Genomic DNA, 14,230 nt, shown 5'->3' on the forward strand with positions numbered 1-14,230 from the left:
ATTGCGGGTGTAGCGAAATGCTTGTGTTCCTAGCTCCAACAGTCCAGTAGTATCTAACAATTCACAACAATACACACCAATATAAAAGTAAACAAATAGAATTAAGAAATACTAAAATATTAGATTGAGCGATGTCGGAGTGGCATTGACTAAAATACAGTAGAATAGAATACAGTATATAAATATGACATGTGTAAAGCAGTAGGTAAACATTGAAGTGACTAGTGTTCCACTATTAAAGTGGCCAGCGATTCCAAGTCTATGTATACAGGGCAGCAGCCTCCAAGTTGCAGGGTTGCGTAACCGGGTGGAAGCCGGCTAGTGATGGCTATTTAACAGTCTGATGGCCATGAGTTAGAAGCTGTTTTTCAGTCTCTCAGTCCCAGCTTTGATGCATCTGTATTGACCTCGCCTTCTGGATGATAGAGGGGTGAACAAGGCCGTGGCTCGGGTGGTTGATGTCCTTGATGATCTTTTTGGCCTTCCTGTGCCATCGGGTGCTGTAGGTGTCCTGGAGGGCAGGTAGTTTGCCTCCGGTGATGCGTTGAGCAGCCTCTGATGCACCACCCTCTGAAGAGTCCTGCGGTTGCGGGCGGTGCAGTTGACGTACCAGGCGGGGATACAGCCCGACAGGATGCTCTGAATTGTGCATCTGTAAAAGTTTAGGGTTTTAGGGACCAAGCCAAATTTCTTCAGCCTCGTGAGGTTGGAGGCGCTGTCGCGCCTTCATCACCACACTGTCTGTGGCCCGTCAGGAAGTCCAGGACTCAGTTGCATAGGGCGGGGTTCAGACCCAGGGCCGCAAGCTTACTGATAAGCTTGGAGGGTACTATGGTGTTGAATGCTGAGCTATAGTCAATTAACAGGATTTTTACACTGGTATTCCTCTTGACCAGGTGGGATAGGGCAGTGTGAAGTGCGATGGCGATTACATCGTCTGTGGATCTATTGAGGCGGTAAGCAAATTGACGTCGGTCTAGGGTGTCAGGTTAAAAGCACACAGTCCTTGGTAGCGGGCCACGTCGGTGGCACGGTGTTATCCTCAAAGCGGGCAAAAAAGGTGTTTAGCTTGTCCGGAAGCAAGACATCAGTGTCCGCAACGTGGCTGGTTTTCTGTTTGTAGTTCGTGATAGTCTGTAGACACTGCCACATACGTTGTGTCTGAGCCGTTGAATTGCGACTCCTTTGTCTCTGTACTGACGTTTTGCCTGTTTGCCTTACGGAGGGAATAATTACATTGTTTTTATTCGGCCATATAACCAGTCACCTTGCCATGGTTAAATGTGGTGGTTCGCACTTTCAGTTTTGCGTGAATGCTGCAATCTATCCAGTTTCTGGTTTGGGTAGGTTTTAATAGTCACAGTGGGTAAAACATATCCTATACACTTCCTGATGAACTCAGTCACCCTATCCGTGTATTCTATGATGTTACACTCAGAGGCTACCTGAAACATATCCCAGTCCGCGCGATCAAAATAATCTTGAAGCATGGATTCCGATTGGTCAGACCATCGTTGAATAGACCTTAGCACGGGTACTTCCTGTTTGAGTTTCTGCCTATAGGAAGGGAGGGGCAAAATGGAGTAGTGATCAGATTTGTCGAAACGAGAGCGGGCCTTGTAGGCATTTCGAAAAGTTGAGTAGCAGCGGTCCAATGATTTTCCAGAACAAGTACTACAGTCAATGTGTTGGTAGAACTATGGTTGCATTTTCCTCAAATTCTCTTTGTTAAAATCCCTAGATACAATAAATGCTTTGGATAAAAGTGTCTGCTAAATGGCATATATTATATTATTATTATTATATTATATCATATATATATATTATAAATGCAGTCTCAAGATATGTGGTTTCCAGTTGCATAAAGTCCAGTGTAATTCTTTGAGGGTCGTCCTGGTATCGGCTTGAGGAGAAATATACTCGGCTGTGACTATAACCGAAGATAATTATTTTTGGAGGTAATACAGTAAGCATTTGATTGTGAAGTATTCTAGGACAGCTGAACAAAAGGACTTGAGTTTGTATGTTATCACAATCACCCGATGAGCAGTTAAATCGTGAAACATACACCCCCCCGCCTTTCTTCTTCCCGGAGAGTTCTTTATTCCAGTCTGCGCGATGTACTGAGAACCCAGCTGGCTGTATGGACGGGGACAGCCAGAGTATGTTACAATGCCTGATGTCTCTCTGGAAGGAGATCCTTGCCCTGAGCTCATCTACTTTATTGTCCAGAGATTGAACATTAGCATGTAATATACTCTGAAGCGGTGGATGGTGGGCACACCTCCTGAGTCGGACTAGAAGTCCACTCTGAATACCTCTTCTCTGCCGGCGGTGTTTCGGGGCAGCCTCTGGAATAAGTTCAATTGCCCTGGGAGGTACGAACAAAGGACCCAATTCCAGAAAGTCGTATTCCTGGTCATAATGTTAGCAAGTTACCATCGCTCTGATATACAAAAGTTCTTTCCGGGCTGTATATAATACCAACAACAAATCTGTGCTAATAATGTAAGAAATAACACAAAAAACAAAATACTGCTAAGTTTCTTAGGAGATAGAAGTGGAGCTGCCATACCCGTCGGTGCCATCTTCCGTGAAAATCACACACACTTAAATAGTAGTACAAACCTGTATTTGGCACTGGTACTGTTCTTGCTGAGCCAGGATCTGCTCTTGGTACTGTTTCTCTACTAGCTGGAACAGATGCAGCCATCGACCCTGTTGAACAAACACACGTACACATCTTCAACATTAGGTCTGTACAGTACCATCCAGAAAGTATTGGAAAAGATTTCCTCTTAAAGTTATGGGCATGTTTCCAGTGTGAATATGAATATGGCAAATAGTAAAATGTTCTGATTGGGGGGAAGAAGTGTGACAGCTGTGAGTTAGGCTCACAAAAGGGGTCTGTGTGTGTGTGGGGGGGGGGGGCATCCGGAAGCAGCTGTGCTCCAGTTATGATGTGAGAAAAGTGAATTAGTGGTACTATGCCATGCACCCAGGGAGGTGAGATGGCGGGGGAGGGGTTATGGCGCCTGATATTACAGTCCATAAGAAACTAACTGATTCCCTTTTAGCGAGTCAGTTATTTGCACATTTTCAAACATAGGTTAAATGTGAATATTTTCTGGGCACAATAACAGACTTGGGTATGGGTTGCATCTCAAAAGTAATCGAGCCTGTGTTTTCAGATCAGGAAAGCTGTATGAGAGGAGAGGGCAGGAGGTCATTAAGACAATTGGGATAGATCCCATGTAGAGCTGGGAAGCAGGCATTTTGCTGACATCGTTCATTACGACAAGTTGCCTATACAAGTGAAATGTGGAGTTAGACATTCGATTTATTGTTATCAGATCAGTTCAGGCAATTTATCACAATATGGATTTTTGTCCATATCGCCCAGCTCTAGAACCTTGTTTTTAAAGCTGGGGAATACAGTACTCTTTCCAGTGTGTTTTCCTCTGTGTGAGGTGGCACTGCTGCCAGCATCACTGTTTTCTATTCCCCACAAATCATGTCCTGTCTGAAGAGATCAGCTGCAGTTGCATGATGTGTGCAGTCTAGGGACCAAGTGTGTGTGTGCTGTCAGCTAAGATCCACAGGGACAGCAGAAGTGACAGAGGAGGGATAAGACTGCCGGCCGCCCAACGTGCTGCAGGAGAATAATGACCACACCAGCTTACCCCAGTATCACCCTTTCCAGGGAGAAGTTTAGAGAACACACACAAACACACTTCCCTGACATACTAACTGCCACAGACATTTCTCTATCAGTGGCTGTATTACTACTTGGCAGTCGTTCCACACTAAATATATGGTATCCTATATATCGGTTTGTCTGTTGTCCATCCTACCCTTGCAGTTACACAAGAGCCCAGACTCTTTCCTACCTCACAGTCCTTCCACATCTCCGGGTCAGTCTCCCCACTACTCTGGATCTCTTGGACCAGAGCTCTGAGGGTCTCCAGGGAGGAGGGGTTGATGAAGGGGAGACTCTTGCCAGGCCCAAAGGCCTCCTTCGTACTCAGACACAGGCTCCTGGGGAACACAGTACACAGGAGTCAGGAAAAGGGACTAGGTTGGATTACTCAATGCAGCACACTTATTTCAAAACCTCCTACTACACTGCCACCTCCAGTCAGAATCCACAGTCTCCACACACCTGATCTTGTGGGGGAGGCTGCATGCTGGTGTGACTTCTTCAGCTCTCCCATCTACGGTTCCCCCTTCAGTCTTGGAGTTGGCGTTGGGTTCCTCTGTCCCAGACAGCCCCAACCCAAGTCCAAGTCCCAGCCCCAGGCCAGAGGCTGCTGAGGTTCCCTCTGAAGACTCGCTTTCCTTGCCCCCTTCCCCGGCATGGCAGTGGCTCAGGGCCCCCAGGCTGGACACATCCTCAGAGATACTGTCATCTGTGGACATGCTTATGGGCCCACAACCTGGGGGAGAGTCTGATACCTACAAGGGAGATAGAGGGAAACAGCTCTCCCTTAACCTACATGCTGGGTGGGGTGGGGTGGGGTGGGGTGGGGGGGTTAACACTTGCAGGAGATCGAGGGGAAAGGTCTGAAGTTACGTATGACAAACTCACTTTTCATTGTGAACAGTCCTTTTAAACTCCAGAGTACAGACACGGACCAGGACTGTGATGTGAGATGAAATACAAGCAGGTGGCCAAGCCCCTTGGTGATGGTGACCGTAATCAAACTTTCACTTTAACTGGGGCAGTTTCATTCAAATAGTAACTTACATACACTTGTTGGATAAGATTATAGCAGAAGCCTTGCAAGATATACCTGACAGGGGCATAAACCAGCAGTAAACATAAGATACGTCTGCTTGATTATCTCAAACTACATTGCAAGCTAAATATAACTACCTGGATATCGTAGCTAGTCTCCTGCTTGTTAGTACAGTATTAATCTTGCTATTGATTGACTGGCCAGTTGTTCGCTGGCTGTATCCTGCTGGCTAGCTAGCTAACGTTGGTTAACCATGCTAACTGACAGGTTTGCAAGCGTCAACGTTTACGGTTAGCTAGCTAAGAGTAATGTTACATCTTGAAAATGATTGAAACTAGCGCCTTCGTTAGGCTCAATAAGCACACAGTCGACTCATAGTTCATATGTAAAGTAGATTAATAAGATTTTTTAATAAAGCTCGCTTTAACTTACCAGTTAACTTGTAAAGTAACTTCACCCATATTTTACCTTCAACAATACTAGCCAGCTAGCTAGTCTACTGCAGCTAACGCTAGCTAGCTAGCAGTGCTGCAGCATAACGTTCAACAGCAAAACATTACGCAATATCTAACTGGCCGAATGAAATCGAAAACGAGTTATCTGATTGGCTGTCTCTCTCATTCAGCCATTATGATTTGCTGTGATGCACAGTGCAGTGTACATGATTGGTAGAACTTGTAGGAAATTATTCATTCGCTGCAGGGTTAGAGCAATTCAATTTAACACGCGGGAGACAAAATTGTTGTTACGACCTAAGAAATATGCGATTGCTAAATTGTTATCTGCAATCAGGTTTGGGGTAGGTTACTTTCTAAATGTAATCCGTTACAGTTACTAGTTAGTTATCTGTCCAAATGATCATCAGTAACGTGATTTTGAGATTATCCAAACTCGTGAAATCGGTATGTTACTAGATCCAACAGTGCAGTAGAATATCACATAAACACAATACAAATACACAAATAATCTACAAATGAGAGAACGAGTCCAATTAACAATCCAATGAAGAAGATAGGAGGGAGCACATGTCCGAATATAAATACATGGTGTGTACAGAGTATATAATTTGGAAAGAAAATGATATGTACAGTAGTAGCTATATTAGCTATTTCGAGAATACAGTATATACATACACAGCAGGGAGGGTGTGAGAGAGACATCCACATAAAGAGACGCACGTGCAATTATTTACAATTTTCTTGTGAGGAAAATCCACAACATGGAGTCACAATCATAACGATTGGGAACTATTTCAATCTGGCACGATTTTTACAAGACATGTACCCCGCACATTCAGACTAATGCCCCATATGTAAGTCATTGAACGTCACCGCATAGGCTATTTTATGTACTGCTGTTTCCCCTCCCCTTGATTTAGCTAGCTAGCATAATTAGCTGTCAAGTGGTCTAGATAGCTTGCTCTCAGAGGTGTGCAGTCTTGCTTGTATAGCTAAATAAACGAATATAAAAGCTAGGTTTTAGCCAAAGTATAAACAACTTTCACATCTCCACTAGTTACTTTGACATTGTTCCAAGATGTTACAGGGCAGGTGAACTGGCAAGTAGCCAGCTAGTGATGACTGTTCAACAGTCTGAATGCCTGGAGATAGAAACGGTTTCTGTCTCTGTCCCAGCTCTGCACGTGTACCGTCTCTGTCTGCTAGATGGTAGCAGAGTGAACAGACAGTTGCTTGGGGCCTTGCCAAATTTCTTCAGCCACCTGAGGTTGAAGTGGTGCTGTTGTGCCTTCTTCACCACAGTGTCAGTGTGGTGGGACCATTTCAGGTCATCAGTGATGTGCACGCCAAGGAACTTTAAGCTTTTGATCTTCTCCACTGTGCCCGTTGATGGGGGTGTGCTCTCTCTTCTGTCCCCTGTTGTCCACGATCAACTCCTTTGCGTTTTTTAGGTTGAGTGAGAGGTTATTTTCCTGGCACCAGACCGCCAGCGTTATAACCTCCTCCCAGTAGGCTGTCTTATCGTTGTTGGTAAACAGGCTGTCATTAGTACATTTGAAAATCGAGATGGTGTCGTGCGTAGCCACGCATTCATGGGTGAACAGGGAGTACAGGAGAGGGCTGATCATACAGCCTTGGGTCACCCCCTTGTTGAGGGTCAGTGTGATGGATGTGTTGTTTCCTACTCTCACCACCTGGGTTTGACCTCCAGGAAATCTAGGACCCAGTTACACAGGGAGCAAGCATTCTCACATAGGTATTCCTCTTGTCCAGGTGTGATAGGGCGGTGTGCAGTGCAACAGCGATTGCATCGTCCATGGATCTGTTGGTAAGGTATGCAAATTGTAGTGTGTCTTTGGTGTTGGGCAAGGTGGAGGTAATATGGTCCTTGACTACCCTCTCAAAGCACTTTATGATGACAGAGGTGAGTGCTACGGGGCGATAGTCATTTAGTTCCGATACCTTAGCTTGCCTGGGTACAGGAAAAATGGTGGACATTTTGAAGCAAGTAGGGACAACAGACTGGGATAGGGAGAGGTTGAATATGTCCGTAAACACCCCAGACAGCTGGTCTGCACATGCCAAAAGGCTCAATACAGCTGTTTTTATATCATTTCTGGGTAACAATTAAGTACATAACTGTAATAGATTTTCATTGAAATGGAAGAAAATAACTTTTTAGCAAAAAACTATTTCGCAAGCAATAATTATGTTGAGACTGTCTGGGAGTGTTCTGAGTGGGGAGGGAAAAACAGAAAACGAGTTATCGGTTTAGGTTTGTAACTCTCTTTGTTATTTGTTGATGAACCAATTTACTGCACGGTGATGTCACTATGGAAAGCCGAAACTCCCGCCCATGCAAACTGGCTGATTACAAGGTCCTGCATATAGATTGTATTTCCCTGTATTATCAGGAAATAACACTGATCAATTTTCACACTTTTACAGTGTTACTTTCATCAGCTGTTGTACCATATGATATATAACAAAATAAAAAATATTTCTTAAAGAGGCATTAGAAGACAAAAAGGATCCATCAAATGCATTTGGTGTGTCATCATAGTGGTCTCTGACTTGTGGTCATATAATTGCTTAAATGGAACAAACTTAAACTTGGCCTTTTTTCAATGATAAATTGAATGTCATTGAGAAAACGGAAAGGTGTCAATGTATTTTTTCCGACAAACATCCTTTCTGAATTTAAAAGTCATCCAATAAGTAATCATCTAGTTTTTCAAAAGTATCTAATGTGATTACAATATTTTTGCTGGTAGCGTAACTGATTATGTAACCGATGTGAAATGGCTAGCTAGTTAGCGGTGGTGCGCGCTAATAGCGTTTCAATCTGTGACGTTACTTGCTCTGAGACCTTGAAGTAGTGGTTTCCCGTACTCCGCAAGAGCCACGGCTTTTGTGGAGCGATGGGTCACGATGGTTCGTGGGTGTCAGTTGTTTATGTGTGCAGAGGGTCCCTGGTTGAGCCCGGGTAGGGGCGAGGGTGACGGACTAAAGTTAAACTGTTACAATTAGTAATAAATAAAATATCAGATCACATGTAACCAGTTACTCCCCAACCCAGATTGCGATTGTAACATTGATAGCTATTGAATGTGTTTTACCTAGTTAAATCCTGTATTTATGGTAAGTACTCAAATGTCTCTCGGACCCATTATCCTAGACTACATCATGTATTTGTTCGTCAACAGTTCAAATAGTGTTTGTTTTAGTCTTGCTGTAGGGGTTACGCAATGTTCAAGGAATGAATCACTGTAGATAAGACTAAATTACTGGGTCTGCTGTACTACTATTGCCCAGATATCTCCATCATATTCCCTCTTTTCAACCAAGACTAGCTTTAACCTTAACATTTACATTACATTACATTTAAGTCATTTAGCAGACGCTCTTATCCAGAGCGACTTACAAATTGGTGCATTCACCTTATGACATCCAGTGGAACAGCCACTTTACAATAGTGCATCTAAATCTTTTAAGGGGGGGGGTGAGAAGGATTACTTTATCCTATCCTAGGTATTCCTTGGATAGGATAAAGTAATCCTTCTCCCCCCCTAATCTATTCAACTGGGGGGGGGGCATAGAACCTTAACTCTCAAGAGAAAAATATTGATTATGAGACCACTTGGATGATTTTAACACATTTTCACATTCATTTCAAAACAATATCATTTGTATTGAAAATTCATTTTATTACACTGAGTAATAAATACATACAAAGATGCAAGTGTAACAGAGGTCAGTGTGCTGCTAACAGCTTAGCTTCTTCCACTGTCCGATTGCCCCGTATTGGGCTAGAACCAGTGATCATCTGCTTCTCAACGCACGTGACTGCCCTCCTTGTAAACGTGCAAACCGATTATTGAGCCATTACAAAAAAGGTACACCTTGGATGGCTCCCATCGGCGACAATTCCAGCTAGCTGTGGAGTGAGTTTACGGTATGTTCTTAACTCCTACATAAGTAAGAGCATTTATCATTAATATCAAAAAAAGAACCTCAACATGAATGAACTATTGTATTTGGCACTTTTCTGTCCTTCACTTGCTCACCCATGTGTTAAAAGGGTCTGGAATTCAGACCAAAGTCTATCAAAAAAAGAGTTCATCTCCTAGTCTAACCCTGTACAAGCCATGCAATGTCTACAATTAAACAAAGGCCATGGTTGACCTGTACATTTGCATGCAAAAATCACTATTTGTTATAAATATGAAGACAGGAAACTGTGACCCCAAAATGGGGCATAAGAAAAAAACAAATCCTTCTAATTCTGAATTCTATTCTGGTGTCCTCTCTCTCCCTTTCTCTAATTTTAACCTTTCAGAAACATTTTCTTGACCTTTTTAACCATCCCTCGTTTTTAATTTGTATTCCTATTTTTAGAGGATGTGCCATGCAGCTGTCTTTTACATGGTGAGTGCGAGTGTTGGGTGTTGGTTCTTCTGCAGGAGAGGGTAATATTTCTGTAGCTAGGACCTGGCATTTCTCTCAGTCTCTGCCAAGCACTCCCGCACCAGTCCCCTGGCATGGATGATACCTTTGGCGAAGAGGACACACCAAAATTAACAGTCATTCACTGACTGATAACTCTCTAACCAAGTTAGGAAGCGGACTATTGTATAGTCTAGAATATGCAGTTTGTTTCAACACACAATACAATACTTATATTAGTACAGAGGTTTCCACATTACCCCGTTTTAGTCTCTCCATGGCGCTCTTGCTGCCGGCGTAGGTGGGACGGATCTCCTTCCCCAGCTCCTCGATGATGGCCAGCAGCTCTGAATACTTACTCTGGGGCACCTGGTTGCCGCTGGATCCCTGCACACAGGGACAGGAGAGAGACAGATTACCAAAGGGAGATACATATGATGTAACAATTCATTTCTAATAACATGGCAATTTTATTTCCTGCATTGTAGAAGTAGCAGACGCAATGTGGGTGTCTTTCGGTCTGTGAATTCCTGTACCTGTGAGAAGCCCAAGGAGGGCGGTGCGTAAACGTCATTCACCAGCGGCCTGTAGGACTGCAAAGTGGCCAAGTTGGCTGCAGACGGAGACTGGATGTTTCCTAGGATGTTTCCAACTGTTGGGAGACAAATACAAACACATCTAGGGTCAAATATGATATTACAGATAACAGATAGTATAAAACAGGAGGAAAATAAGTTAATACAAATTCTACATATTGCATGTTCACATCGCCAACAATGCCCACAGTTGTCGTGGGCATGTTCTTCCCAATGCAATAAGCGTGGTCAAACACTAGATGTCCTCGAAGGGTCATAAAATAATACCCTAGTAGATCAATCAACAGCTCCGCGAGAGAATATCATGGAGGAAGCGGAAAAGGGCTGACTTAAGAAGCCAAAGTGATACATTTTTGTCACAATGTAACGATACCCTCCAGGACAGAATAGGACACAGAACGGCTATTATTTTTCGAAACAAGGAATTTCACACCTCTGCCCTTGTTTAGCCGATGCATATGAGGATGGGGCTTTTTTTTACATTAGTAATAATGGCGGATATGAATTAGCCTAGCGCTCAGGATCTGACCCTATATATATATATAACTGGACAAAAACTACAGTCTTTCTGCAGGTATTCTCCGAAACCCCGGTTTTAACACTCGATTTAGCGGTTGGATGGTTGGATTTTAACCGATATTTTTCCCTTACCCTGGTTCCCGGAAGTTCCTGGAATGTGCTGGTGGACATTGGGTTTGTAAGACATTCCGAGAGACATAGTAAATTAAAGAAATAAATTTGACCCGAAATTCGGTGAAGCGTCTGTCTCACTTTTTGTTTACAGCAACGGCACCCGGCAAATATGGCCGTCACTTTATATTGACACCCACAATGCACATATTCTATCACCACAATAATCAATTTGGGATAATCTGCCCTAAAATGTTTCAAACAGATTTCAGTACATTTTAAAATATTCCTAAATTTTATATTTAAAATTACTTTATGTAATAATTCACGTTGATCCCCCCCCCTTCTTTTTATTGAAATGCACTGTAAATCCTCCTGCTCCATAGAACACATGAGCAACTTTGTTGCCATATCTCTGGACCACGTGGAACTTACATTTTAGACGAATTTGAAGCGTAATGGATGGACCATGCAACTATTTCATGAACTTCTTAAACATTTATTAATTCGTCTCAATTCCATTACTCCGAAAAAACAAATTGTCAAAGGTTTAAAACAATATACTTTGCCTATAAAAGCTCATACATGTGATACTGGTGTGTGTAAAGTCTAGCCTATATAGACGCAGCCAGTTAAACTGTTCTTTAGACGGTGACTCATGCAACAGTATTGCTTTTGCTCGGCAACACCAATTGGTAGTAGACCACCACAGCAGAACGGAAGAGGATATGAAACAGAAAACAAACTACATTGAAGGTAACCAGTCTTTGTCTGGGGAATGCATCCATTGTTCACACTTTCCCCTCCCAGAATGCCCCTCTGCTCTAATTATTAACAGCAGACATCTCCACTACAAGGCATGTGCGCACTGGAAGCCCCTCTTCTGAACTTTCTCCCGTCCTCTTGACCCCGGTGTTATTTGGCCCGTGCTGACACGATGTAACGCCTCTCCAATTCGAGATGACACGGTCAGGCTTGACCATTGGTGGACCGGCAGCGGCCAAGTTCTATGCCCCCAATCATAACTTTCAGCCTCATTATCTATAGGAAGTTGTGGGAAAGTACAGACACCAAGTGATGGCCTGAGCTCTAAACACAAAAAAAGTAGTGGTGACATCATTGGCACAGAGTGATGATGTTTTAACAAACATGTCTTAGGCATTTATAATATGCTTCTTTCATTAATAGCTCAAAATCCTGTTATGACTACAGAGTACATACAGCACATAAAACATTTAACAAGTATATACAAATATCAGGAATAAAAAATAAAAAAGTGAAACTGGATTCAAACTTTCTCCTTGGATTTATTGGTCATATGCAAGAGGTAGAAATCTTGCACTCAGTTAAATCATTTAATACAGATTATTTGTACAAATCAGTCCGAAGTGCAACTCGTGCAAGGATGAAACACTGTCCAAGTGTTTAACAAACGACTATGTAAGCAAAAAACGTCTTATTTCCAGATATGACAATATACACATTGGTATACCAAAAGGAGTATCCTAAACTCAACAGGCTGACCGTCATAACTTCTTACAGCACTCCAAACCAAGAAAAGCTTTTAGAAATTCTTCAGCCCCCCCTGTGCATCATGTCTCAAGTGATGAAAAACTGAAATCAGATGTCAAATTACCAGGGGCCAAGCAGTAATGTTACTGACTGGTGGAGAATGGAGGTTAGGTTCCAGTTCAGAATCAGTGAGGGAACAAGTGCCCAACCCCCAAAAACTCAATACCGCTGACTCCTAGGTACTTCATGGATATCTAAAGGATCAGATAGATATGAGTGAATATGCTAATGAGATCCACCTCACCCTCCAAGGTGCCTTTCGTTACCACATTGCATACACCTATCCAATCCACACCAGCACATACAGGAGGTAGAAAGAAGCAAGTGGTCGGTTTGGAATTCAGCAACAAACTCTTTCTTGAATACTAACTTTTACTGTAGCAGTATTAAACAGCTTGTATCGACAAACAAGATCTATGACCTTCACAGTACAGTTGTATAATACCACTCCAGGATTGTTATCTGCTGTAGTTTGCCGTAGAGTTTGACAGTACAAGATGTTGAATCTGACGCCACATATTAAAACAGCCCGTGCCCGGAAATCTTTTGAATGCAGAGGAATTAATTTAGGAAAATAAACAGGTATTTTAAACCATACACGGTCACAGTTCTTAATAGTCAAGCTGTAAAAACAACTGCAGGTTTACGGGATACACCCATGTTTGATACACTTGTTAGTCAATGAAATAACACCCTATTAGCTATATGGTGCACAACGTACAGGTAGTGCGCTATCTAGGGAATAGGGTGGCATTTTAAGACTTGAGTCATGAGTAATTACTAAAATGAGGAAAGAAAGCAGTTGATGTGTCATGCATCTCAGGTAGACCGATTAGAAAATGTCAGTTGGCTTGAAAAAAAAAGGGTCACTAAAGCTTAACGAACCCCTGAGCACTGACCGGTCACCAGAAGAAAACAAAAACCTAGGTGACGCCCACCCCAGCTTTCAGTACAGAAGGCAGTGGTAGGAACAAGTCACCAACAGAAAGCACAGGGCACATTTACACAGAGCTTAGAGGGGGAGGAAAGAAAACAGAAACAGTCAGGCGTTATAATTATGCCTCTCTTCTCCACTGACATGCGTCCTCTCCCCCCTTCATCACCACAGCCTCTTCTAAATCTTCAGCTCTGAATCTCAGAGGAATAATAGTAGTCAAGCCAACTCCTCGAGTGAGAAAGTCTCTTCTTTGGACATAAACCCTGAAATCTTAACACTGCCACCGCGGTTAAGCTACAGGGAGAACCACAACTCAGCGCTCGCAGCACCTCAGGTTCCTCAGGAGGAACGGAGAAGGAGCTAGGGAGAGGGGGGGGGGTGGTGCTGCTGCTGTCGTGCCACAGTGCGGAGGTGGAGATCCAGATAGAAATATGGTCATATCCCATCAGGTCGGGTCAAGAACCCAGGGCTTAGAGGCAGAGATGGGGTCGGAGCCCATCAGGTCGGACTGGGTGATGAACCCATGCTATGTGTTGTGTACGTGGCTGAGGCTCTGAGGGTGCAGCTGCTGCCACTTCTGCTGCTGCTGAACAGCCAGTTGCTGAGACTGGTCAGATGACGACAGGATGTTGGTCAGAGGAGAGACGCAGTTCGCTGGAATGATCAGGCCTGGACACAAGAGACGGAAAGATATAACCACATTCGCTAGCGTCCACATAGTTCAACCTCATTTTAACTGTTCATTTAAAATTTCACTTGTTGGAGAGGAGAGTAGCTTCTACTTTGGTAGATCACATTAAAGGGAACATTTTCAAAAGCGCAAAAGAAAATATTCTTCCCAAAACTCTTCAA

The 14,230-nt window shown here is 43.3% G+C and overlaps 2 protein-coding genes across 6 annotated transcripts in view; both read right to left on the reverse strand.

Moving 5' to 3' along the window:
* Positions 1-8,883: 8,883 nt before the first annotated feature.
* LOC124047792 (cyclin-dependent kinase 2-associated protein 1-like) lies at positions 8,884-11,040 on the reverse strand. Its single transcript, XM_046368103.1, has 4 exons — positions 10,891-11,040; positions 10,180-10,295; positions 9,904-10,030; positions 8,884-9,749 (listed from the first exon to the last, which is right to left on the reverse strand). The coding sequence occupies exons 1-4, from the start codon at positions 10,955-10,957 to the stop codon at positions 9,682-9,684; spliced, it is 378 nt and encodes a 125-aa protein (XP_046224059.1). The 5' UTR covers positions 10,958-11,040; the 3' UTR covers positions 8,884-9,681.
* A 307-nt stretch (positions 11,041-11,347) lies between these two features.
* The window catches only part of LOC124048654 (protein strawberry notch homolog 1-like), a 30,788-nt gene continuing 27,905 nt past the window's right edge, over positions 11,348-14,230 (reverse strand). For all 5 annotated transcript variants that reach the window (XM_046369648.1, XM_046369647.1, XM_046369646.1 and 2 more), the window contains one exon: positions 11,348-14,047. In XM_046369648.1, the coding sequence (XP_046225604.1) occupies positions 13,905-14,047 (143 nt within the window). In that variant the 3' untranslated portion in view covers positions 11,348-13,904. The remainder of the gene's footprint in view (positions 14,048-14,230) is intronic.

Source organism: Oncorhynchus gorbuscha, linkage group LG11 (genome assembly GCF_021184085.1).
Source record: "Oncorhynchus gorbuscha isolate QuinsamMale2020 ecotype Even-year linkage group LG11, OgorEven_v1.0, whole genome shotgun sequence".
NCBI classification, from domain to species: domain Eukaryota; kingdom Metazoa; phylum Chordata; class Actinopteri; order Salmoniformes; family Salmonidae; genus Oncorhynchus; species Oncorhynchus gorbuscha.